The sequence below is a fragment of the Camelus bactrianus genome, chromosome 29 (genome assembly GCF_048773025.1).
Source record: "Camelus bactrianus isolate YW-2024 breed Bactrian camel chromosome 29, ASM4877302v1, whole genome shotgun sequence".
Taxonomy (NCBI): Eukaryota; Metazoa; Chordata; class Mammalia; order Artiodactyla; family Camelidae; genus Camelus; species Camelus bactrianus.
In genome coordinates, this window is record NC_133567.1 from 8,248,357 (window position 1) to 8,272,980 (window position 24,624).

General features: G+C 42.4%; 1 protein-coding gene across 1 annotated transcript; it reads right to left on the reverse strand.

The window, feature by feature from the left end:
* Positions 1-5,264: 5,264 nt before the first annotated feature.
* GGH (gamma-glutamyl hydrolase) lies at positions 5,265-22,997 on the reverse strand. The gene is made up of 9 exons (XM_074355106.1): positions 22,786-22,997; positions 19,857-19,971; positions 16,096-16,146; positions 13,672-13,756; positions 12,132-12,270; positions 9,924-10,030; positions 9,741-9,831; positions 7,128-7,265; positions 5,265-5,634 (listed from the first exon to the last, which is right to left on the reverse strand). The coding sequence occupies exons 1-9, from the start codon at positions 22,892-22,894 to the stop codon at positions 5,513-5,515; spliced, it is 957 nt and encodes a 318-aa protein (XP_074211207.1). The 5' UTR covers positions 22,895-22,997; the 3' UTR covers positions 5,265-5,512.
* Between the last annotated feature and the right edge of the window lie 1,627 nt (positions 22,998-24,624).

A 24,624-nucleotide genomic window follows, 5' to 3' on the forward strand; every position in this document is an offset into this window, starting at 1 on the left:
GGCAAGGTCTGGGAGAGCCTGCAGGAGCAGAGAGGGCAGGAGGTTGGAGGGACCACGGAACTTACTGCGCGAGGTCCACAGAGTGTGGCAAGAAATCCCAGTGTACTTGTGACCATGCACTCGCCCACCTCCTCCACAGCCTCATAAAAAAATAAAATGAAAACTTCCACTAAAGACCTATCACTCCTCATTGCTTTTTGGAGTCAGATTTATGTTCCTTTCTGTGTGTGCTGGTTTGACAAGGGATTTGAGTGGGAAGCAAGAAAGCCTCAAATGCAAGTTAAAGGTCATGCCTCTGGAATTAGTTGAAGATTGAGGATTTTTAGGATTAAGAGAAAGCTTCCACAAAATAACTCTCCTATAGTCTTTAGGAATTCAAGGTTATGAAAGATAAAGACTGAGGAAAAGATTAAGGGAGACTGAGAAGACATGACAACTAAATGCAGCACGTGGTTCTGGATTAGATCCCTGACCCCTTCCCCCAACCCTTTTTTGTTTCATTTGCTCTAAAGACCAATAGCAGGACAACTGCCAAGGTTTTAATAATTTGTTGCTGTTGATAATTACACAGTATCATGTAAGAAAATATTCCTGTTCTTAGAAAATATACATTGAAGTATTTCGGGGTAAGAGGTAATAACACACCAGCAATTTAATCTCAGGTAGTTAAAAAAAAAGTGTGTGTGTGTGTGCGTGTGTGCGTATGCATACATAGTGCACATAGACACACATACACAAAGCAGAGACAGAGAGCACGATAGTGCAAACATATAAAATGTTAACAACTGGGTAATCTGTGTCAAAGACAGATGGGAATTATTTGCATAGGGATTGCAAGTTTTCTGTAAGAACAAATTATTTCAAAATTAAAAGTTTCTAAAAAAGAAAGTTTCTATTATGAAAGAGAAAGTAAATGACTTTTCTATCACAACAATTGAGAAAATCCTACAGAAGGGGAAAAAAATCAAAATTATCAGCCAGACTTTAGAATGGTAACACATTAAAATGGCCCAAGGCAGAGACCTGGCAAGGTTCTCAGAGTTCCTGAGGCCTTAATTAGAAGCGATGAGGCCGGAACTGCAGTCTCCTGACACATTCATTAGCACAGCATCAGCTCTTTGCAGTTCAACACGAGGGCATCACTTGTGTGGCTTCCAGGAGGACCTGGAGGCACTGCACAGTTTGTCAGACCTTTCTGTTTGAAAGTAAAGAATAGGTGAAAGCTTAATTGGAAGTACCAGAGCAGCAGCAATCCACACACACACCCGATCCTGCCTGTAAACAGCTGGCTTGGGCTAATGCCATCCGGACAATTACATGCTGTGAATACTCCTTCGCCTCCTGGAATGCTTTTACTCGTGTAAAGTACACATCTGTACACCTCAACCATTCTATGTTAATTGCACCATTTAAATATCCAAGTGATTCGGCCCTCCTTAATTTAACTTGCACGTTCAATTTCTTATTTCCAGGAAAGAATCATCATGTAGAAGGTGGAAAAGGCATACACGTATAAAAAGAAAATGTCAATTAATAATCCTGATATATTTATGTGTAATATACAGTTATAGACATTTATGGACACATATATTATATATAATAAGTAAAATATCATAAGCCCTTAGGAATCAGCTTAAACGTTACTAGAATTACTAAATGGCTCAACAAAGAACAGGCACAAGATTTACAGACAAGTATCAGTGGAAGGTCAGTACACCAAGACCCCACCACAGCCCCCACACACAAAAATCTGTTAAAAATATTAAAGGACATCTTATTCTGATGAGTCCAAGGGATGTATGTTTAAAGTTTTCCATTCAGAAAGGAAATTAATAAATCCCATTGAGAAATAATAATAGACAACAAAACACCTATGAAAATTTTTAGTAAGAAATGTATATGAAACTACCTAACTAAATTAAGAGGAATAAAAGATGCTTTGTATACCTCTGTGTGAAAAAACCTAAACATTGTGAAGGTGTGAGTTTTTCTTAATAAACATATGGGCTTATTGTACTGGCAATAAAAATCCATGTTGAGGAGGGGGAGGGTTTTGAGGACTCAACAAAATAATTCTCACACTCATTTAACATATAAAAAGGAAATGATATCAAAACAAATTCTTTAAAAAGAATCCAGTAAGAAAGCATTAGTCATACATTGAAATATATTACAAGGGGGGCTGGGTATAGCTCAGTGGCAGTAGCAGGTTGTCGGCCTTGAGGCTGAAAATTTTAGCAGTTCTACTTCTATGTTTTGAAAGGGCCACAGTGGACAACCGGCCCAGCGCTTGGACAAAAGACACAGTTCACAGCTGAAGAAGTGAATTAACCCCCTCTCAATGCATTCAGCACCTCCTAGGCCTACTTGGGAAGGACCTGGGTCTCAGGCAGGGCACGTGCGTGCTAACTCACTACCCTCCCAGGCCAAAGGACTGCCCAGCAGACCCACAGAATCATGAGCTAAATAAAATCTACTCTTCTATTTTATGGCTGAGTAGTATTCCATTGCATATATATATACCATACCTTCTTTATCCAGTCTTCTGTTAATGGCCATTTGGGTTGTTTCCATGTCTCGGCTATTGCAAATAGTGTGCTTATGAACATTGGGGTGCAATGTGTCTTTTTTCAGTTTTCTCCAGATATATGCCCAGGAGTGGGATTGCTGGATCATATGGTAAGTCTGTTTTTAGTTTTTTAAGGGATCTCCATACTGTCCTTCATAGTGGCTACAACAATTTACCTTCCCACCAACGGTGTAGGAGGGTTCCTTTTTCTCCACACCCTCTTCAGCATTTATCGTTTGTAGACTTTTGAATGATGGCCATTCTGACTGGTGTGAGGTGATACTTCACTGTAGTTTTGATTTGCAATTCTCTGACAATTAGTGATGTTCAGCATCTTTTCATGTGCTTGTTGGCCGTCGGGATGTCTTCTTTGGAGAGATGTCTGTTTAGGTCTTCTGCCTATTTTTTGACTGGGTTACCTGTTTTTTTGGTATTAAGGTGTATGAGATGTATGTTTGTGTATTTTAGAAATTAGTTCTTTGTTGGTGGCATCATTTGCAAATATTTTCTCCCATTCTGTAGGTTGTCTTTTTATTTTGTTGTTGGCATCCCTAGCTGTGCAAAAGCTTTTAAGTTTAATTAGATCTGATTTATTTTTCCTTTTATTTCTATTACTCCAGGAGCTGATTCAAAAAATTAACTGCTGTGCTTTATGTCCAAGAGTGTTCTGCCTAGGTTTTCCTCTAGGGGTTTTATAGTATCTGGTCTTACATTTAAGTCTTTAATCCATTTTGAGTTTATTTTTGTATACGGTGTTAGAGAATGTTCCAATTTCAGTCTTTGACAGGCAGCTGTCCAGTTTTTCCAGCACCACTTACTGAAGAAACTGTCTTTTCTCCATTGCGTATTCTTACAGGAACCAAACACAATAAAGGTGTTTTTTAAAAAATATCTACTCTTCCAACTGGTTCAACAGGTTGAAACACAACCTGTTAAACATCAGGTTAGCTGGTTCTCTCCTGACACCTAGTGTTCCTGACTCATCTCTGCAAAATCCTTCCATTAATTTTAAACCATGAGAATGAAAGTGTTTTATGGACTACAAACTTCATTCATTTTTAGAGAGAAAAATTTTAAATGCCAGAAAATTATAAGCTTAATAATAAAGTTTCTGTCTCTAATGAGCAAAAGGCCTTTTTCTCCTAATTATTCTCATACGAGAAAGTGATAGATTTTCTTGCTATTCTGATAGGTAAGACAGACACGCAGCCATACACATGCTGTCAGAAACAGCACAAAATATCCTCTCTTTTACCTGCTTGGTTGTACTGCCTGCAATTCAGTGTTTTTGAGGGTACATGGGATGGGGAGGGTGGAAGAGGGAAGTCTAGACTGAGAAATATATTAAAATATGCCCAAGTAGATTTATGACAGCACTCAAGTAATTTTTCCCATGGAAAACAGTTCATTTATAAATAGTCACAGCTGTTTACTGAGGCCCTACTGTGTTAAACGTTGCGGGAGATAAAAAGTTCAAAACACAAACTGCTTTCAGGAGGTGCGTGCACACGCGCACGCACACACACACACACACACACACACACACAAACACACTAAATACTCCAGAGACTCAAAGGAGGGAGACATCACAGTGAACTAGAGGCAGGTTTAAAAAGAGTCTTCAGACACACAGCCAATCGTCAGGGAAATGCAAATCAGACCCACAATGAGACACCATCACACATCTGTCAGAACGGCTATCATCAAAAAGACAAGCGAGAGCAAGTGTTGGTGAGGATGCGGAGAAGAGAGAACCCTCATGCACTGCTGGTAGGAATGTAAACCGGTGCAGCCTCTATGGAAAACAGGATGGAGAGTTTCCTCAAAAAACTGAACTTGCAACTACCATACGATCTAGCAATTCCACTCCTGGGTATTTATCTGAAGAAAGCAAAGGCCACTAATTCAAAAAGACAGGTGCACCCATGTTCACTGCAGCATTACTTACAACAGCCAAGATACAGAAGCAACCTAGGTGTCCATGGATAGAAGATGTGGTATAAATACACATACACACACATATACATACACATATGTACAGATACGTATATACACACATACACGTGTATGTATATACACATATATGCATCTACACCTATATATTCGCATATATATTCCACTGTGCATATACATATACACAATGAAATATTATTCAGCCATAAAAAAGAATGAAATCTTGCCATTTATGACAATATAGATGGATCTGGAGGGTCTTATGCTAAATGAAATAAGTCAGACAGAGAAAGACAAATACTGTATAACTTCAGTTACATGTGGGATCTAAAAAACAAAACAAATGAACAAACATATCTAAACAGAAATAGTCATAGATGCAGAGAACAAATAGGTGGTCACCAGAGGAGAGGGAGGTAGGGGGTTGGGCAAAGCAGGTGAAGGGAATTAAAAGATATAAACTTTCAGTTATAAAATTAATGAATTATGGGGATATAACACACACATAGACAACACAGTAATATCGTAACAACATCATGTGGTGACAGTAACTGGACGTATTGTGGCGATCATTTTGAAATGTATAAAAATATCTAATCACTCTTGCATAACTGACACTCATATAATGTTGTATGTTAACTATAACTCAATAAAAAATTAAAAAACAATCTTCAGCAAGAATGAAGTGGACGGGTAGGGAGTGGTTTTATATTTCCAGAATCAATCAGTTAGAAAAAATATCTGTAATTTCAATATTTATTTTGTCAAAACCTCACATAAAAGTTTTTCTGTGAAATACACTATGATCATTTGTCTCACTGACTATCAAATGTGATATAAATAGTCATATAAACCGAATGAAGGATCAGAGCCAGTAACACACAGAAAAGGAATCTCTGTGACTTTCTATTTTTGCCATGTATAGCAAATTATTTTAACAATTTAATCATGGAATTAATCAAAATTCCTCTGTTAACACATCAAAGGCTTTCAATCAAATATATAAGTTTGCTGAAATGAAGAAATATTTCCAGTATAAACTGGACTGAACTGATAAATTAGTGCTTTGCCTTCTTCAACATCAGATTCAAAATGATGATTGTTTTTCCGAGCTGCAAGAAAAAGAAAGCGTTAATTTTTACAAAGACAGAATAGAATTTTCAAAAGGCTACTTTATAACATTTCTTCTTATAATCAGCATTATTGAGTGGGACAATACCAGCAAAAAGGAGACATGTCTTCCCAAATTTCCCCCAAGTAAAGCAGCACCTGACCTGGAGTAGTTACCGACTGACAGCAGCCACGCCAGCCCTGCACCGGACCCCAAGTGGTACCCACAGCCCCCTCTTTCATTCAGATGCCTACAAGGTGCCTACTGTGTGCAAGGCCCGATGCAGGGTCTGTGGACAGAAACACACACGGGGCGAGGTCCTAACACTCAAGAAGTCTGGTCCAGCAACCACACAGAATCGGATACTGGAATGTTTTTATAGACTAACTGCATGGAGATGCTTCAGAGTAAAGAGGATGGAGAAACTGGCAAAGCTGAGGCAGGTGGAGAAGTGAGGCACTCCCCAAAGAGAAGGCAGAAATGTGAAGAACAAGGAGGCACAGAGAAGCTGGCGTGGCTACACTTTGGGTGTGAGGGTGTGAGCACTCAGACTTTACCCTCAAGGCAAAATAAAGCAAACACAGGCTTTTACGGCATCTTGAGAAAGAGGGATATTGGAAAATGCAAACCACAAATGGCCTTGCTCGGTGATAATACTGCAAAAAGCTTTTCTCTGCCCACTGTTCTCCTCATTTACTCCTACACACGGGACATGAAAATGTTTCCTGGGACTATTATCACCTGAGCATGATTTTAAAGCACAGAGACCTTAGAAGGAGGCACTTTACCTGTGAGGGTAGATAGGAGGGTTGATAAAAACTTGGGGCCAGCTTGGAGAAAGGATGCAAACAAGGCTCGTTGAAGTTCCCTCTCAGCCGCCCCTCGCCTGAGTGATGCCCTGTTCCTTGCGGGCTGGGTCTGCAGCTCCTACACCCGTGCCGCTCAACTAAAACTTAAGCACCTATGACCAAATTCTCAGCTAACCCATGAAGATAACAAAGTGTGAATGCGTCTGTGTTTCCATCATGAAAAAGCAGGCAAAGTGTATTAACTTTCTCCAGTGTACCAATGCTCACAGACAGGCAGCCTTAAAATCACAGACTGATGAGTATAGATTCGATTTATGTAACTGTCTTAAAAAATAAGATCCCATTCTCAGAGAATGTTAAAATACAAGCATTATTCCTGAAAAGAGTAATGGGGAGAATCTAAAAAAAATAAAGTATTCAAGAAAGAAAGGAAAAAAAAACCAGTCCTTATGCTGTTGTTCAAGAATTCAGCCCACTCTAGAGTGTATAATACTGTTAACTGAAATGACTGTCCATTTGATTTAAATGACTAATATCTCAATCTCAGGGTTTTCACATGAATTAATGTTTTTAAAAGTTAAATCTAGGGAACAGCTATAGAGCAAGAGAGTACGCAAAAGTTCAGACAAGGGCAATTTCCTTCAAAACCACACCAGAGTGATAAAATCATACCCCCACATATTACCTTCAGCCACGAAGAACTCTGCTAAGTAAAATGCAGCCTTCACAGCATTAGATGTATGAGAAATGCCTCTAAATTTTCCCCACTCGTAAGGAGATTTCTCTGGATGCCACTGGACGCCATATACTGGATACAGGTATCCTGCAGGAAGAACACGAACTGCTAAGTATTAAGCAGTAAGAATGGTCTAGGATGTTACGTATTAAATTACGCTTTCCATCCTATATTAAATTATGTTTTACATCCGATGTGAAACATTACTTTATAACTCACAGTATGAAAGTACAATGTGCACGTTTTCTCAGACAAAATAATTTCAGTTCAGTCGATACGAAAGTTCATAATACAATACTTCACTGACTTTCAACCTTTTACAATTTGAAACATGATTTGCTTTACTAGGTAATCAGAGCAGAGTGAAATAATTGAGTAGCTCCCAGCTCCACAGTCAAGTGCACGTCTGATTGCAAACAAACACCTTCCACAAGGGTCTCTCTTCCCCCACTTCATACCGCATTTTCATCCTCTCCTGTAACGACTTACGCAAATGAATATGAACTATGCCAGTATTTTTGGTGTCCTTTTATGTAAGCCAGTTTGTCTCAACCAAACTATGTCTCTCTCTCAGTCTGCGGAATGGCTTGTGACCTCACTGTGACAATTTTTAAATAGTCTTTAAAAGTTTAAATTTGGTGTGAAAGATTTTTGGTAACATAGTTCAATTATTTTCAGACTTCTTAAATACCTTTATACTTAAAATGACATGATCCCTAGCATTTACTTCAAAAATAACCTGGCATGGGGCGAAAGTAGCTACGAAACAAGAACGGCCAAACAAATGTGACAGTTGTTGACGCTTACAGAAAGGTCCTGGGGGTCACTAGATTACTCTACTTCTAAGTCTGTTTTTAAAATTCCACAATTTTTAAAAAATGTGAATGAGTGTAATATTTACCTTCTGAAAAATTTATAAACTCATCTCTTTTCTTCTTCACATATGCCTCGCCTCATTTTAATTGGAAAAAACTCCTTCCTGTTATTATTTTTGCTTGTATATTCTAACCTTGTCGACCGTGGGGGAACTCCTGGAGAAAGGACCTGTCCTGAAAGCAGCGGCAGCTGGGGAAAGGGCACTGTCCTCTCACAGCCCATGAAACCCTGCTGCTAGAGATCGCGTCACAAGAAGGAAACATATTTTATCCCAGCTTCTTGGGGTTCACACAAGGAAAAAAATCCACCAGCAAGCAGCCCTGGTCATACGGCTCCGCCGCTCCCCACAGCCCCTCTCCCTGCTTCCTCGTGACCTCCTTCTCTCTCTCCCTCTCTCTCATCTGGGACCACACGTGAAGCTACCAGCAGGCGACCCCCAGCCTGGATGACTAGGAAATGAACTGCTACACAGAGGCAACTGAAAGGCAGATCTTCTAATGTACTTCTTTGAGATAAGAAAAGTATTATTTAGGATAAGAAATGCCTTAAGTGATAAATTGTAACAAAGACTTTTCAGATAGATGGATGGAAGGATACACAGAAACACACTGACAACCAGAAACAAGTGAGATTTACTCTTCTTTTGTAAACTGCTTTACTAAGAGATCAACGCAGGCTCCCAACAACTGTAGGAAGCACGCCCTGCCTCACTAATTCAGAACAAAAGTATCAAGAAAAGAAAGGAAATAAGCGAGTAAGAGCATCGCACGTGTTCCCAGCTAGCAGGTGTCAGAACATTTTCAGAGGATACAATTTCCAAACGAGCCTAGTATGATGACATAGCCAGGAAGAGAAAAAACATGGAACCTGATTTCCTAAGTTCCAACCCAATAGTCTTTCATTTAAATAATGAGTCATCCATTCAACCTCTATTGAGATTTACATAAGTCCTGGAAACATAAAGACGACAACACCACAGCTCCAGCTCCCAATGAGCTCTAGGCCTAAGGGGACAGCCAGAGCAGGAGCAGATAAGGCAGAGAGCCATCCCAGGTGGCTCAGGAGCACTGCAGACGCGGTGGCGGGGGGGGGGGGGAGCATAACGGGCAGGCACAGCCCCCCGGGAGGTGACCACCGGCCTGGGTCCTCAGAGCCAGCTGAGAGCTCATCAGCAGAGGGGATGGGGGAAGGGACGCTTTTCAGAGAAGAAAGAACATAGGAAAAAGCACAGGGCTGAAAAAGGCTGCTCTGCGGAGGAGGGCTGTGTGCGCCAGGGGACGCATGGGAACACAGGCTAGTGATGATGGCGGGAGAGTCAGCAGAGAACACAATCCGGTAAATCTAGGCTCCACCCTCCACATGCTGAAGGGCCATGCAGGGTATAGGCGGCGGCCGGCTGGGAGGCAGGCTTGTGGACAGGTTAGGAGGCTCCTGCTGCAGCCCAGGTGGGAGATGGCTGATGCTGAAGTGGGATGGAGGAGGCGGACCTGGCTCATCTTCCAGACTGGGGCGAGGAAGAAGGATTTGGAACAGGGACAAAGCAGGTCTCCTGTCTCCACAAATGCCCTAACTTCCAACTTCAGTCTCCAAAGTAAAATGATTTTATTCTTAAGAGAATTATAAAGTCAAAATTAATAAATACAGACATAATAAGTGAAATAAAGCATACATGTGCAGTGAACATACCTTCCATTGTTGAAACAAACTCAATCTTGCCATCTGTATTTGTAGTTAATACGTTGAAAAACTTCTTTAACTTTTCATTCATCGTAAAATTCTAAAGTACAGAAATAAAACAAAAATGAAAACAAAACGATTACTTCTATTAAATCTAAATGCATTAATTTCATTGTATGATTAATGGGATACCTTCATGGAGAGGCTCCACTTGTGGAAGTTTGCAGTCAGAGGTTCTTTTGCTAATGACAGCAGCAAGTTGGCAGGAAAATTCTGGAACATTCTGCTGTGCAATATACCTGAAATAATTTAAACACAGAGAAAGTAAAATCCACTGAAGTCACTGATCTACAGCCAGAGAGAGGCCATTACTAAGACATAATCAATATGACTAAATGACAAGGAAACACATCATTTCCACAAAAATACTCCAGCCAAGCACAGAGTAAGTTTAACACATAAATCCAAACATGTTCCACACTTGAGTACTTTTCCTCTAGAACTGGAACATGAATAACTAAAATTCTTTGGACATGATATTTAGCAGGCTAGCCACAGAGTAAGCAGAGAATTTTAAATTTGAGATCTCTAGACAGGGCTGAAAAATAGGTAAAATTTTCCACATGTATATATAGTTGTCTTCCCAGGAAAGGATCCAGAACTTTCAACATATTTTCAAAGGTATCTGGGACTTAAAAGATTAAAAATACCGACAATGTAGAGAAAACATTAATGAAGCCAAGAAATTTCTACTTGGTATAGATTTTTTTTTAAAAAAGCAATTTACCTCACTGAAGGCTCTGGAGATTGACACCTAGACTCACACACCAGCAAAGGGATTTAAAAAATCCCAATGGTGTTGCAGGCCCTGGTGCCAGCTGTCCCTAAAGGAGCCTCACTCATGATGCTTACGGCTTCCACGAGAATCCCAGTGCCCCAGATAGTGAAAACCCAGTGACATCTTCAGCAAATTCTGTTCCTTTTTTGTATAAACTGGGTTTTCACCACACATGGCCCAAACAGATTAACCTAATACATATACTTCCCAGAGAGTTCTTGCAATAATTAAGTGAGATACTGTGAGAAAGAGCTTTGAAAAGTACAGAGCATTTTAAATGTTCTGTGTGTGACAAGCACTACTTTCCATCCGAAATCCTTATGAGAACAGGAATGTTTGGTAGCATTCAAATCTGAGGATTCAGAGATCAAGCAACTTACAAGAATCATTATTTACCCAGAGTGGAATAATGAAGAATTTGTCTGGTCTTTGTCTTGGGTTCCCGACAGGGAGCTTGCAAAACCCTTGGAAGTTCAAGAGTGACAGATGTGTCTCTGTAACCTAATGAGGTGACACTGGGTGGCCCCTGGACAGCTTCAGGATGAGGCTGGTCATTAGAAAGATTAACCATGGTTAGAGGAGGTCTGACTTCGAGTCAGCCTGACCTCCAGGGATGGGAGGGAGACAGCAGACTGAGTTCAATAACACAGTCAAAGAGTTAATCATGAAGCCCCAGTAAAAATTCTGAACACCAAGGCTCACTGGGGCTTCCTGGCTGGTGTACACACTGATGTACCAGGACAGTGAGGACAGCGAGGCACCCTGACGCAACAGGGAGAGGGCATGCAAGTTCTGCATCCTCTCCCAGACCCCATCCCATGTGCGTCTTCCCAGCAAAACTGTTATTGCAAACACAGTACTTTCCTGAGTCTTGTCAGTCATTCCAATGAATTATTAAACCTGAGAGGGAGTACGGGAATCCCCAAGTTTGTGGCGAGTTGGTCAGAAGTGTGGGTGGCTCAGGGACGTGCCCTGTGGCTGGTATCTGACCCAAGGGCAGTCTAGTCAGGAAGATGACCTCTAACTGGAGCCTGTGCTAACTCCAGGTGGTTAGTCCAGAATGGAACTGCAGTCCACACCAGCTGGGGTTGAAACACAGCACACAGCCAAGGGAAAAATGCTGACAACAATAAAATAGCTAACATTTATGAGCGTTATAGTTAAAGTGCTTAGCACTGTACCTAGAAAACATTATATCTTATTTAATCCTCATAAAAAACTCTAAGAGGTAAACGCTTTTACTAATCAGGTAATTAAAGGTGACAGAGGTTAAATGATTCCCCAAGGCAGAAGTAACAAAAGGTAGGACTCAAAACCAGGTCCAATTTTAGAGTTTTTAATCACATATGGTCCTGAAATTGATTAAAGCAATGAGTTATCAACAATCAAAATTCCTTAAAACATCCTCATTACTCAGTACAAAAAGTGATCATTCACATCTTCAGCCTGTATAAACAATTTTTAAATTAATCAATGTTATTGACATTTTTTACTTCAATATTTGCTACTTAGTAATCCTGCCCAGTTAATATTTCGAAAAGGGTCAAAAAGAGAATTCTTACCTGCGGTGAAGTTCAGCGCCATTTTAACTCCAACAGTATCCGTGAGTGTTAACAAGCACTCTCCACTGATCAGATAGGCGAGCTCTTCAAATCCAAGGCACGTGCCCCACACGGGAAAATAGTCTCCATCATCAAAACTCTTAGCAGAGTAACGAGAAAAAAAAGCTCATTCAAACTTCTCAAAATAAAAATTATACACTTGGTTTGTGATTACAAGACAGGGAAGTTCAAGGTTGCTAAGCATTTTCCTTTGCTTTGAAATCTTCCAGTAGCTAATCACATTTTAAACATAGATCTTTGAGTCTTATGGGTGAGGTAGCTCCTTATTTTTTTGTTTTTTAACTGAAAAAGCCAGTTACACAAGTCTTTGTAAGCAAAAGGAAGAGACTTTATTAATGTTCGTGTATATGTTTCCTGAATGCCTTTTAAATCACTCACATTATCAAATTTCAATTTTCTTCACTAGTTTTTCCAGAATTATCCACTGAGCATGTACCAGGTGCTCCAAACGTTAGGAAATGAGGAAGACCTCAAAAAGCGTCAGGACCACAACGTCCGATGAGACACGAACAGCTAATGTCAAGATAATCTGTCTCTGAGAATATAAGCCCCTTAAGGTCACAGACCCTGTCATGTCACAGAGCTGGAGTGTCTGAACAATTCTACAACAAAATACTCTAAAAGTTAGGAGGGGGAAGGATGCCACTCTAGCTGGGGTCGGCAGGGAAACCTCCACAGAAGAGGAGCTGCCCCCTGGCCCTGAAAGGTGGCTAAGGCACAAGTCAGGGACGGGGCAGAAAGCAACAGATGGAAAGCGGGAGGGCAGAGTATGTGCTGGCAACACCAGCCTGGCTTCAATTACCCGCAAAAGGGAAGTCTAGAAAAAGTGGGTTGTGGACATACTGGACGTCTTGACTCAAAGAGTATAAAAACCTACAGGTTATCTAGTCAGCCATTAAGTTTTCAAACAGGCATCTCATATGCTAAGAGCAATTCCTCAGAGAACTATTTAAAGGCGGGAGGGGAATAGAGCCAGCAAGATTTACTGGAAAATTGCTGGTGATAGTTCAGGGGAGAGACAGGGTCTGAGCCGTGGTGCAAAGGCAGGCCTGGTGTGAGACCCCCAGGGAGCTGAGAGGCCCTGCAAGCCACCGCACGTGGAGTCTGACAGTCTTAGGAAATTGTTAAGAAAGGTCAGAGGGCTGAGTGAGCTGGAACGAAGAGCAGCTTTCAAGGGGAGATGAGAGTTAGTAACACATGAACAATGCCCAGTACATAATAAAAACAGCTCACTAAGCCACCAGGAGGGCCTGGTGCACAGTAACGAGCACAGAGGGCCAGGCAGCAGGGCCCTGGAAGGTCCTGGAAGCCCAGGAGTAAGAGAGCCACACAGAAGATGGGCGAGAGCCACCCCGAAAGTGATAGGGTGACGGGCTGCAGGAACTGTGAAGGAAGCACTACTGTGTGCTTAGGGGAAGGATTATCCTCACAGAAAATTACAAAAACTCACCTGGAATAACAGGAAATAACTGATATTTACCTGTATGGCCAACTTGTAAAATATTCTGGCCACCTGGGCGTAACCTGACTTCTTGAGGTTAACGCTTCCTCCTGGGAAAAGGACCCTGAAACAGCGTCAAATAGGGTGCATTTCAACCCCTGCCCCCGGCAGGAAATAAACCATCTCTTTATTTTAAAACAACTTTTCCTTATAACATAAGCAGCAAGATCATTATAGAAAATGAGAAAAGGCAAAAAGAACATATACAATATTTATAATCCCACCCGTTTGAAAATTACTGCAGTTAACAATGCATTTGTGCATATTCTTTCAAACTGCTTGGATAAACAGGTTTGTTTTTGAAATAGAGGATGGATAAATTAAAGGTAAATAAAGGAAAGGGGAGGATGTTACACAGAGCTAGAAATCAAGTAGAAATAAAATTCCAGGTATAACTATGTTTAAATTAAGGTGATCAGAGATGCTGAAATTAACTGCAGGTCCATAATCATGACTCAGTCTTGGCTCACACAAAAAAATTTCTTCACCATAAAGAACAAACTAGTCACGAAAATATAGTAGGCTATAATTAAATATCCATGAAAATTTAATGGGTTATTATTATCCTGAGATCTCTTCAGAAATAAGCATGGTATTAGAAAATTTTGAAAAAGAACACAATTATAATTCTAAAAAGAAAAAAAAAAAACTAGGGAAAAAAAAGAGTAGGGATGGAAACATTTGATTTGACTTTATCCCATAGAGGAGGGATATAGAAAAATATTTCTGTTTCTATATCAACGTCTTAAATTAACATTTTTAAAAATTAACTTTAAATTTTAAAAATTGCAACAGATCTTAAAGCAACTAAAGATATTCAAAAGAGATTACAGAGGTTGATTAAGTATATTCAAAATTGTGACGATATTTATATATAAATTTGAGACATGTAAAATATCACTTTTGAGACTGTTGTTCATTCAACGATAGGTATTATTCTGAAGGGGCAAAGGCGTGTGAGTTTTGCTGTTGGTAAGATCACGGTCTAGTAGAGAACATACAAACTATAAAGTAGAACACATGCCACAAAACCATGCAGAAAACCCCACAGCTCAAAGCGGCTTAAGGAAGACTCATTAGCAGTTTTTCCCTTTCACTGACTCAGTATTTAAAGAGATCAAAATCCTTTCATAAAGTAAACTTGACTGTCCCTCCTGGTGGACAAACGCCTTCGAAGCAAGGCCCTCCCTGTGCACCTCTTCATCTGTGCACCCCCACAACCCTGCACGGGGGCTCCTGCACGACAGGGCTCAGGACAGGTGCTTCTGAGGTACCACTAGAGCACTGGTCACTGTCTGGTTATATTTTCGCGTATTTCTGAGGTTCTACCTTATATTCTATTCTGGACTCATTTACCTTTGTCCATGACAAAGCACACTGCACAGAACAGGCACTGTAAATGTTTTACTAAATTGAACTAGTTTCACAGTAAATATTTACTGATCCAAACTGAACTGAATGCAATGACTATTCTGAACATAGATTTTTTTAAAAAAAAAAGTAATAAATGAACACTGTTTAAAAGAAAAAAAAAGCTCCTTTAATAAAAGCTTTACAGTAAAATGGACTTCTTCAACCCTACGCCCAATCAGAAACAATCACCATTAAAATCTGTTGTGTTGACCTGATAGACATATGTTACGCATATCTTCTTACCCCAACTTTAAAAACCAGCAAATGGGAGTATACTACACACCCCACTATATGCCTTGCTTGTTTCATATGATAATATCACACTGTTGGGGGAGGGCATAGCTCAGTGGTAGAGCGCGTGTTTAGCATGCACAAGGTCCTGGGTTCAATCCCCAGCGCCTCCACTAAAAATAATAATAATAATAATAATTTAAAAATACATAATAAATCTAATTACCTCCCCTCCCCCCCAAAATCACACTGTTCAGGTAACAATAGTGATTCAGAGAAGCATCTATAGAAACCCTCGTTTTTAACCTGCGCATAATATAAAAAGAGAGAGATCTCCCCTCAGGGTTTGTGCTACTTTTTCCCAAGTGCTATTCAAATTACCTTCTGCAAGATGACCCATTAATATCCTCAGTCTTAGGACTTATAAACCCCCTAAGCAAGCAGTATGCCTGCCATGCTATCCAAAGTTGCTCTGAAACATTTAAGACAAGCATTAAAAGCATAAAGATTATGTCACATGTTTAAAGAAATATACGTGTCTGCTGTGTAATATTTATTCCTTAACCTGCCTTCTCCTCTCTGCAGGACTTTTGCATCCCTAAAAAAAAAAAATAATTCCTATAAAAGAACTCAGAAAACTAACGTTACACCACTGTAAGGTAGTTATGCAGAAACATGTATAATATTTATGTGTACATTTTCACAAAAGCAGATCTCTTAGGCCTCACACACTGTACTAAACCAACGCTGGCAACTTACCCATTAATAGACTGGAAAAGTTTTTGATATTCTTCAACTTTAAGATCAAGCCTGAAAACAATTAAAAAAAAAAAAACAGTTACAAAACATCCATTTCCAAAACTTAAAATAAAAAATGAGCCTCTAGATAAAGTCATCATAATTAATTTTTAAAAGCCAGATGGGAAATAATTCTTAAATACTGGACAACATCACCTCTCTGCATTCCTAGAGGCATTTTCCCAAACTGCAAGAAAGCCACATAATTATATCCTTGTTTTGCTAATAAGACAAGCAAATGTGTTTTTCTGTGGTCTAATATAATTTAATATTGTGAGAGACATGTTAATATGCAAAACATTAAAGACCATGAGATTTGGGTGCCAGTGATTTCCTGCAAGCGAAGAACCATCCCAAAAAGGTAAGGATATTCAGCAGTTTAATGTAAGGACTAAATGAAGAGATTCATTAACCCGCCTGTCTTAACCACAGGTAGCTATGGCGGATACATACAAACGCCAAGTCTCTGCTTCACCCCACCCCTATCGCCAACTGCAAAGGCCTCAGAACCCCTGTGTATTCCAGAGTCAGAAGAGTTGAGATGTAGGTACAGACTACATGCAGATCCCTGCAGACGGGCCTAATTTGCCCAGGTAATCATTCTGAAACATCCTTCATCAAACATCTCGTAAGGGCTTCCTGACAATCACCAAGTTATGGATGATTTTACCCCCCTCGCCAGAGAAAACCCAAGAGATTAATCTGCGACAACTGGCTACAACTTTATGTCACAGTAAGATGGGTTCACTCTTCTAAAAGTTCAGCAAAATACAAAAGCAAGGGAAGAGAGCATCATGTGTATGAACTCCTGCAAGAGCTTTTCTACACTTAGCAGTCTTCTGGTTCTGCAAGAGAGTAAGAAGGCACAATTCTTCTCAACTTGCCATAAAAGAAGTTAGGTTGAAGATCAAATATCACCATTCCTGCCCCCGAGGAAAGCTTTAGAGGACGTCAGGACACTTCTCCCCTTACTAAGTAGATGCCTGATGCTCAGTACGCAGCTGTGCTTTGCCAGCAAAGCCCTCTGCGCTCTCCCCTAAGTCCACACAAGCTTTGCTGTTCAGAAGTTCACGATAATCCTCCTCCTGGGAGAGAGCCACAAAGCAGTGGGTGACACTGCAATGGTCTGACCACCATCTTTCATGGGAAATTGGGCAGGTGGCCCCGACTCAGGAAGCAACAGGGAGATGAAACGTGGGCCCCAGTATTCTGCCAGTTCAGTCTCCCCAGATTGTACCACAAAGAGGAAACCAGTCGGGACCCAGAATCTTCCCCATAGATATTTAAACCCAGAGGGGCAACCACCACCATGAGGAACCAGAACGGACTTAGGTCACTCAGCTGCACTCCAGGGCCTGCTACCAGCTAGCCATGCAGGCCAGTTCCAGTCATTCCATTAATTCTAAAGTAAATGGCTCCTGTATTGTCCACGACTGAATTTTGGGGTCCTGCTTATCGATGTTAAAGGGCTTGATGAGTCGGGGGAGTGAGGCAGCCTCGTGTCACAAACTCAAGAGCCTCAGAGGCCTGACAGGGAAAACAGGCCAGGTCACATTCTTTGAACAGAGATGTTATTTGCATGTTGTCAGACTTTCTAGAAACATAAGACCCTCTCAACAGGTTCTCTTTAACTGAAGAAAATGGCTTCGGTCTGGTACTGATGGCAAGTGACACAGCTTCAGTAGCAAGAGGAGCGGCAGGCACTGTTGCCAATGGAAAGCACTCGCTCCACCAAAAACTGGCTCCAGTCTGAATTGTCTTCAAAAAAAAAGAACCAGAAATTCAGACTTTCATGAAGTCTTCTGATTTGTAAATACTGAAGTGTTTTAAAACACAGTGTGAATGAAACACATATTAAAAGGTCTCAGGAGGAGGACACTCTGGGGGTTCCACTAGTCCTATGGCCGGAGTTTATAGTAAGTTGAGTGCACCAGGCACCCGAGGGAGAAGGCGGCAGAGAAAAGGTGGAAGGAGACCAAAGACAAGCCTCCTCACCTGTTCTAGAACTTTGCCTCGGTCTCCCACCCGCCTCCTTTTCCCTTCCGAACTGCAGAAGTTGGCCCCCAGCATCCAAATTCAGAAATGAACCCAACGTTATTGGGGCAGCCACCTGTCTCATTCCACATTAGGTAACCCTTTGTGGGTTCTTCTGGGAATTTAGCTGTTATGTCTTACATTGCTTTTATAGGATCATATGATTCTAATTCTGAGCAATACACCTTAAATTGAAATCTGGGAACCCAAGCTGGAAATAAACCTGGGTGCTGACAGTCACATTTTCAGTGTCTCAGCCATAAATCCCAGCATTCTAAGAGCCACCCATTTCAAAATTTCCCTGGTTTCAAAACTTCCCCAGTTTCAAAACTTCTGTCATTCTCGTCTATTCCTCCCTGTGCCCTTTCATTCTATTAGTCATCAAGTCTTGTTAATTTTTTTAAGGACATTTACTTATGGGTCCTACAAACACTGCACTAGGCCAAGCCCACATCACCTCACACCCAGCCCACTCACACCTCGCAGCAGTTTCTGAACAGGTCTACCTGCCTTTGTCTCTCCTACCTTCCAGCCATGTCATCAGCACTAGGTCCTAAAAGAAAGCTTGCAGAAGAAGCTTCTAGGACCGAAACTTTGAAACTTGGTCCTAAAGACTGCCCAGAGCCTCTGCCTCAGCTCTAAAACCCTGCTGTTATCTGGGTTCCAAATAAGATTTCTTTTGAAAAATTAGATCTGCTACTATAAAATTAAAGACTCATGTCAAAAGCAAATGTTCACCCTGGAGCAGAGACAATTTGTAAAAGATTAAGCAAAAAGACAATCCTTATGAATCTAAACATGAAACTATTTTGTGGTACAAGTCTTTAAATTGTAATACTTGCACTTTGAGTATTAACGTTCTATTTGAACAATACTTTCCATGGTTACAGCTTTTTGGTGTGAAATTAGTTACACAAACAGGTTGCCAGAGCAAACAGTTGTGTTTTGTGAGTGACATTCCTTATAATGGAATAGGCGAGGGTGCTGGAAGATCCGAAAATACACCAGTTTCAGATGAGAAGGTAATATCAGTACCCACAAGGTTTTGTTTGTTGAAAAATTCAACTCTTTCCAAATCAAAATGACATGACTCGCTTACTGTCATATCACATCATGAACACGACATCAATCATTTTATTCTTCCTAGGTCACTGCATCACAGACATAGCGCAGCTCCTTTAAAACTGCAATACGTACACTTTATACTGAGGTGGCGCCGCTGTGTTAGCCACTTCCAAGCTTCCAGCCTGCGAAGCTTTTTTGAAAGTCCTCTTGCAGAAAAAAGCGCCTCGATTCTCTGACTGTCTCCTTACACTAGTACTACTACGGAGTGAAGCTGGTGACGCCGCAGATGCATGTACTCCGCCACTTTCCTGATGCCTGATGGGGGTTACCTTTTCCGGGGTGTAAAGGAACGCACCACTTCACAGAGACATTAGACAGAGATCCACCACCTGTAACCGCCTCTAATGGTATCACAGATACACAGAGCTTTACACTTTAAACCACCCGATGAGAGACTCTAAGCATTAGATTGGTGACCAAAACCAGGTGTAACGTTACCACATTTAAAGGAGGCAATCACCGGAGAGAAAGCATCCGTTTTAGAGATAAAAGATCATTTTAGAGTCAAAATAGCAGTTGCAGTTTTTATTATTCAATGTAAAAAAAAAAATGTGGCATCATACCTTATTGGTACAACTCTTGCGCCTGCAGACTCCAGATACTTTACATAGGATGCAGCAATATAGTATTTCCCCAGGATTTTCATGTCCTTACTGTGGCACTTTTGCATTAATATTCCTAAAGGACAAAAAAAAAAAGTTTCAGTTTCAAGACATTTCCTTTTTTTCTTGCTCAGAAACTAATAAACATCATCTTAAAAATATCTCTGCTTGCTTAATTTGCAGAATTAAACTTGAAGCTTCTCCTGAGAGTACATCTACAGACTTTGGGAATGGATGTAGTGGAGGCTGATCTGAGTTTTAAGCAGTCTGCTCTCTTGCCTCATCGGGGAGGCCAAATAAACCCCCAAAGCAGGTTTTCAATAGCACCAGCTGTTTCACACAACCTGGACTCAACCTCAGAGTACAGGTCCTTAAACCTAGAAGGACGCCTCTCCCTTCCCACACGGTCAAAGGCACACTGCTTCCTTGACAACAAAGCAGAAGAGTGAAAGCATCTTCTAACCGTATCTCTCCAAGGTTATCACCACCACCTTCATCCAAGCAACTAACACCTTGCCTCCCCCAACCCAGACTATTATAAAAGGTCTCTCTACACTGTTTCTTAAACAGCTGCCACCAACTCCAACCAGTTCTCCACAAGGAAAAAAACTGGATCATACCACCATTCATCCACTCAGCATATACTGCTGAATCATGCCACATACCAGCCATGAACTAGGTGCTGGGGACATGTGAGTGAACACAACAAACAAAAACCCTGCCCTGTGGGCTTTAATTCTAGTATGCTTAAAGGAGAAGAGAGAGGACACACAATAAATAAGATCAAAAGGTCAAACAATAGTGTGATGACTGGCGGTTTAAGTGCCAAGGAGAAAAAGTAAAGCAAAGGAAGAAGGTGTGTGTCTGGGGAAGGAAGGAGGAGGGTCCAATCTACAGCGGGGAAGAAGGCGGCCAGCCAAGTGCTCCTGAGAAGGTAGAACATGACAGTGGAGCCAGGACTTCAGAGAGATGAGGGAGTCAAGCCACCTGCAGATATCTGCAGGAAGAAGGTTCCAGTGCGAAGGAACAGCCAGTGCAAAGGCCCTGACTCAGGTCTGTGCCTGTCACACCACAGGAGTGTCTGACTAGAGCAGTAGGAGAGGAGAACAAGTCAGCGGGGCGCCTCCTTGCTTGAGCACTTCAACGGGCTTCCAAACTTTCAGACTCCGCAGAGCCAGGCGCTCTGTCTCACGTACCTCTCTGGCTGCCTCTTACCGCTGAAAGCTCAGCCCCAGCACAGTGCTGGCATCCAGGACACACGAAAACATGTCTGCCTGGAAGGTACACCTGCGCCTGGATCACTCACTACTTCACCGTTGGAACACTTTCAACGTCTGCAGCCGCCTGACCGGGACAGCTGTCTGTCTGTGTACATCAATCAGCCGTATTCCCAGCTTCTTAGAATAACTGGCATTTATCACGCACTCAGTTAACATAAGCCAAATGCCAAACTCTGTTCAGTAAGACTGCTTTTCTCCTCTTGGAGAGGTAAGATTGTATTTATTGAGGAAAATGAAATTGGGTAGAGGACGAATTAGGGAGCGTCACAAGAAATGGAGAGGTCACAGGGCAGGCAAGGATGAAATGCCACAAAGAAGGGCTTGGGACATGAGGACACAAGGTACCAGAAAGAAGAAAAGAGCTTTAGACGAGGTAAGTTCCACCAACTTCTCTCCAACCTTCCCTACTCGTACTCACTTTTCCCTCCTGGGACAAGAGCTCAGGCTGTATTCCCCGCCCCTCAAAATGTGACCATATTCCCCCGAACTTTAAGGCCATCTCACGACTTTTGTGGCTTCCTTGTCTTTGAACCCTTTGCACTCCTAACTCAACGCCTTGTACACAGGCGTTCAGTCAACTACTTTTGTCTCAGTTGATCAGGGTAACCAAAAGCATACTCACCTTCTCTATATTTGACCCAGACTTTTCCTAGAATCCACTATTTCTAGCAGAGGGGGGAAAAAATCACCCCTCTTCTTTCTTCTTTTCCTCCCCCCTGTACCCACACTTTCCAGCACACTGCATTGGAATTTTGATTTAATTCCCCTTGAAGACTCTAACCACTATTTGAAATAGCTTATAAAATAAGACATTTCAAGTTCCAAACATTGACACACAATACATTTGGGCACCACCAATATACATGAAACATGCTCACCTACTTTCTATTTAGTTACGAAATAAAGTGCCCATCTTCGTGGGGGGAAATAGTATGAATGGCGTAACACTACGTCTAAAGTGAAATGAATCTTAACTTCCCACACATGGGTTAACTTGGCAAATTTAAAATTGGGCTGATTTCTCCTGGGTTGCTTTCTCCTACCCAGTCTCAAACGTCTGTTCTGGCAATGCAAATAGATCAAACTAATTTCACTCTACATGCATTTGTTGAAAACGAAAAATGGCATGCTTCACTGCAGCACCGAATAGCACTGACATTAGGATCACACCAGCCACTGCTGCCCTCCGCTGCTGAAGGTGACAAAGACCAAGGCATACCATAATTTCTTGATTATCTAGTCAATTCGATGTTTATACATTATAATGCATTGTTTCCTGAAATACGCCCTCAGCCAGTGGAATTTTAATAAACATGATGCATGCACAGAATCTGTTTAATTAGTGGAAATTCCTAGCTAGGTACAAAAACCATCAGCAGGATTCTTGACAGGGCTTCCTCCTCCCAATTTTTAGAGCCACGGATTTGAGATCACCGAGGCATTAATTAGCTCTATTTCAGCATGGTCCAAATGATGTTTTGCCCCGGCCCCCGCGCCAAGCCTAACCCCGAACTTGGGTGTTTCCCAGGCGGGGCGCACCTGCCGGGGCGCAGCAGCTGGAAGTGCCGGGCGCGGCCCCCGGCGCCCCCCGCCCCTCGCCGCCTCCTTACCGATGATGGGCTTCTTAGAGGCGCGGCCGTGAGGCGCGGACAGCCCGAGGCTCGCCGCCCCGCACAGCACGAGGCCCAGCACGCACAGCAGGTGGCCCAGGCTCGCCATCGCGCTCGCCGCCTCCCGCCTCCTTTCAAAGGCACTGCGGGCGCGCCGCCGAGTGCGGCAGCCGCGGCCTCGGGGCCGCTCCGGGGCGTCGGGCGGGGGCGGTGCTCCGCCGCGGGGACCTATGGGAAGGGCCGGCCCGGCGCGTGCGCGCGGCGGCCGGGGGGCGGGGCCGAGCGGCTGCGAGGGCTCCACGGCCTCGCCCGCCGCATCGCTGCGACCCCCGCGACCCCGCGCCCGCGGGCGGGCCCTGCAAGCGCCCCGGCGAGTGCTGAGGGGCACGGGGTGCCTTCCGCGTCCTCGAGCCTGCCCTTTCAGCTGTTCCCTCGACGTGACCTTAAGTCACCCGTAGCTGACTGGGCTCCCAGGCCGTCGGAGAGGAGCCGCTGGGTCCCCGCCTGACCCAGTGGGTAACCAGGCAGCAAGGGAGGCTGGCGGCAGGTTCTAGAACCCGCCCGAGAACTCTGAGCCAACTGTAGCTCCTGCCTAAAGCTGCCTTTAGGAATGCTGGCAGCGGGTTGACCCCCGCCGTTCGGTGTAAGGCAGGACGGTGACTTCGGCGGTGACTTCCGCGCCCTGCTGCGTGTTTGCAGGGTCCGGGCATCTGGACATAAACGAAGGGAAGACGAGGGATGTGAACTCGTCCACGGGCGCATCGCCTCCCCTTAGAACTGGGTCAAGGAGGGGCCGACTCCTGGCATCGCCTGCCAAGGGGCAGGGCCAGGCCGCGCCCGCAGACGATGCCTCCTAACTTCACGGTTGACTGCAAGCACAGGCCGACCGCCTGCCCTACAGACGGAGCAGAAAGGGTGACTTCGGTTCCTAGTCATTAGAAGCTGTTGGAGGATTCTGTTTAAACATTGTAAGGCGATTTAGAAACACGAGGCACATTTTGGTGGGAAAGTAAGTAAAAGACAAGAAGCTTTTGCTTTCTGTGTGAAAACCTAAATACATAGGTGTGGCTCATGCTAGATGGGAGTTCCCACCTGTAAGGGTCAAATTCAGGATAAAATCGAAAAGCGTTTGAAAATCTACTCAATCAGTGCTAAGTATTGAGGATGCAAGATGAATTGGACAATTTTTTTTTCATAAGACGTCTACGATTTCGTAAGGAAAAGAGAACATGACTTGTGGAGAGGACAATAGCATAGATTTGGCAGATTTTAAGGAGAGTAAATGCAATATGTAGTCTGGTTTGGCAGGAAAGTAATGCCATGATAGAAGGGCGTGGTGAGAGAGAAGCTCAAAGGATGTGGTTAAAGAGATTGTGAAAGGCCCTGTGGACTCAGGTGACTGAAGAGATGAGGAGCCGTTGTAAATATGAACTTGGTGCTGGAGCAGTTGACTGTCCACGTAGGAAAACATTAAAGTATTACCTGGCATTATACACAAAAATAAACAGGTAAGATGTAAACATGAAAGACAAGGAATTATATAGTTCTATGTGAAAATATGAGGTTGTACACTCATGACTTAGGTAGTCAGAAGGATTGCATAAAACATTAAACAGACGTGTTAGTGGACACAATCGATCGTTTAATGATGTTATAATTTTAACACTTCTGTGTAACTAAGTTAAAAAGGTGCAAACTTGGAAGGTGTATTTACAAAATACAGAATTTCAAAAGTGTTCATTTCTAGCACGTACAAAGAACTAAAATCAACAAGGAAGACAACCTAACAGAAAAATGGGTAAGGAAATGAAAAGACAGCTCAAACCTTCACTAATCATC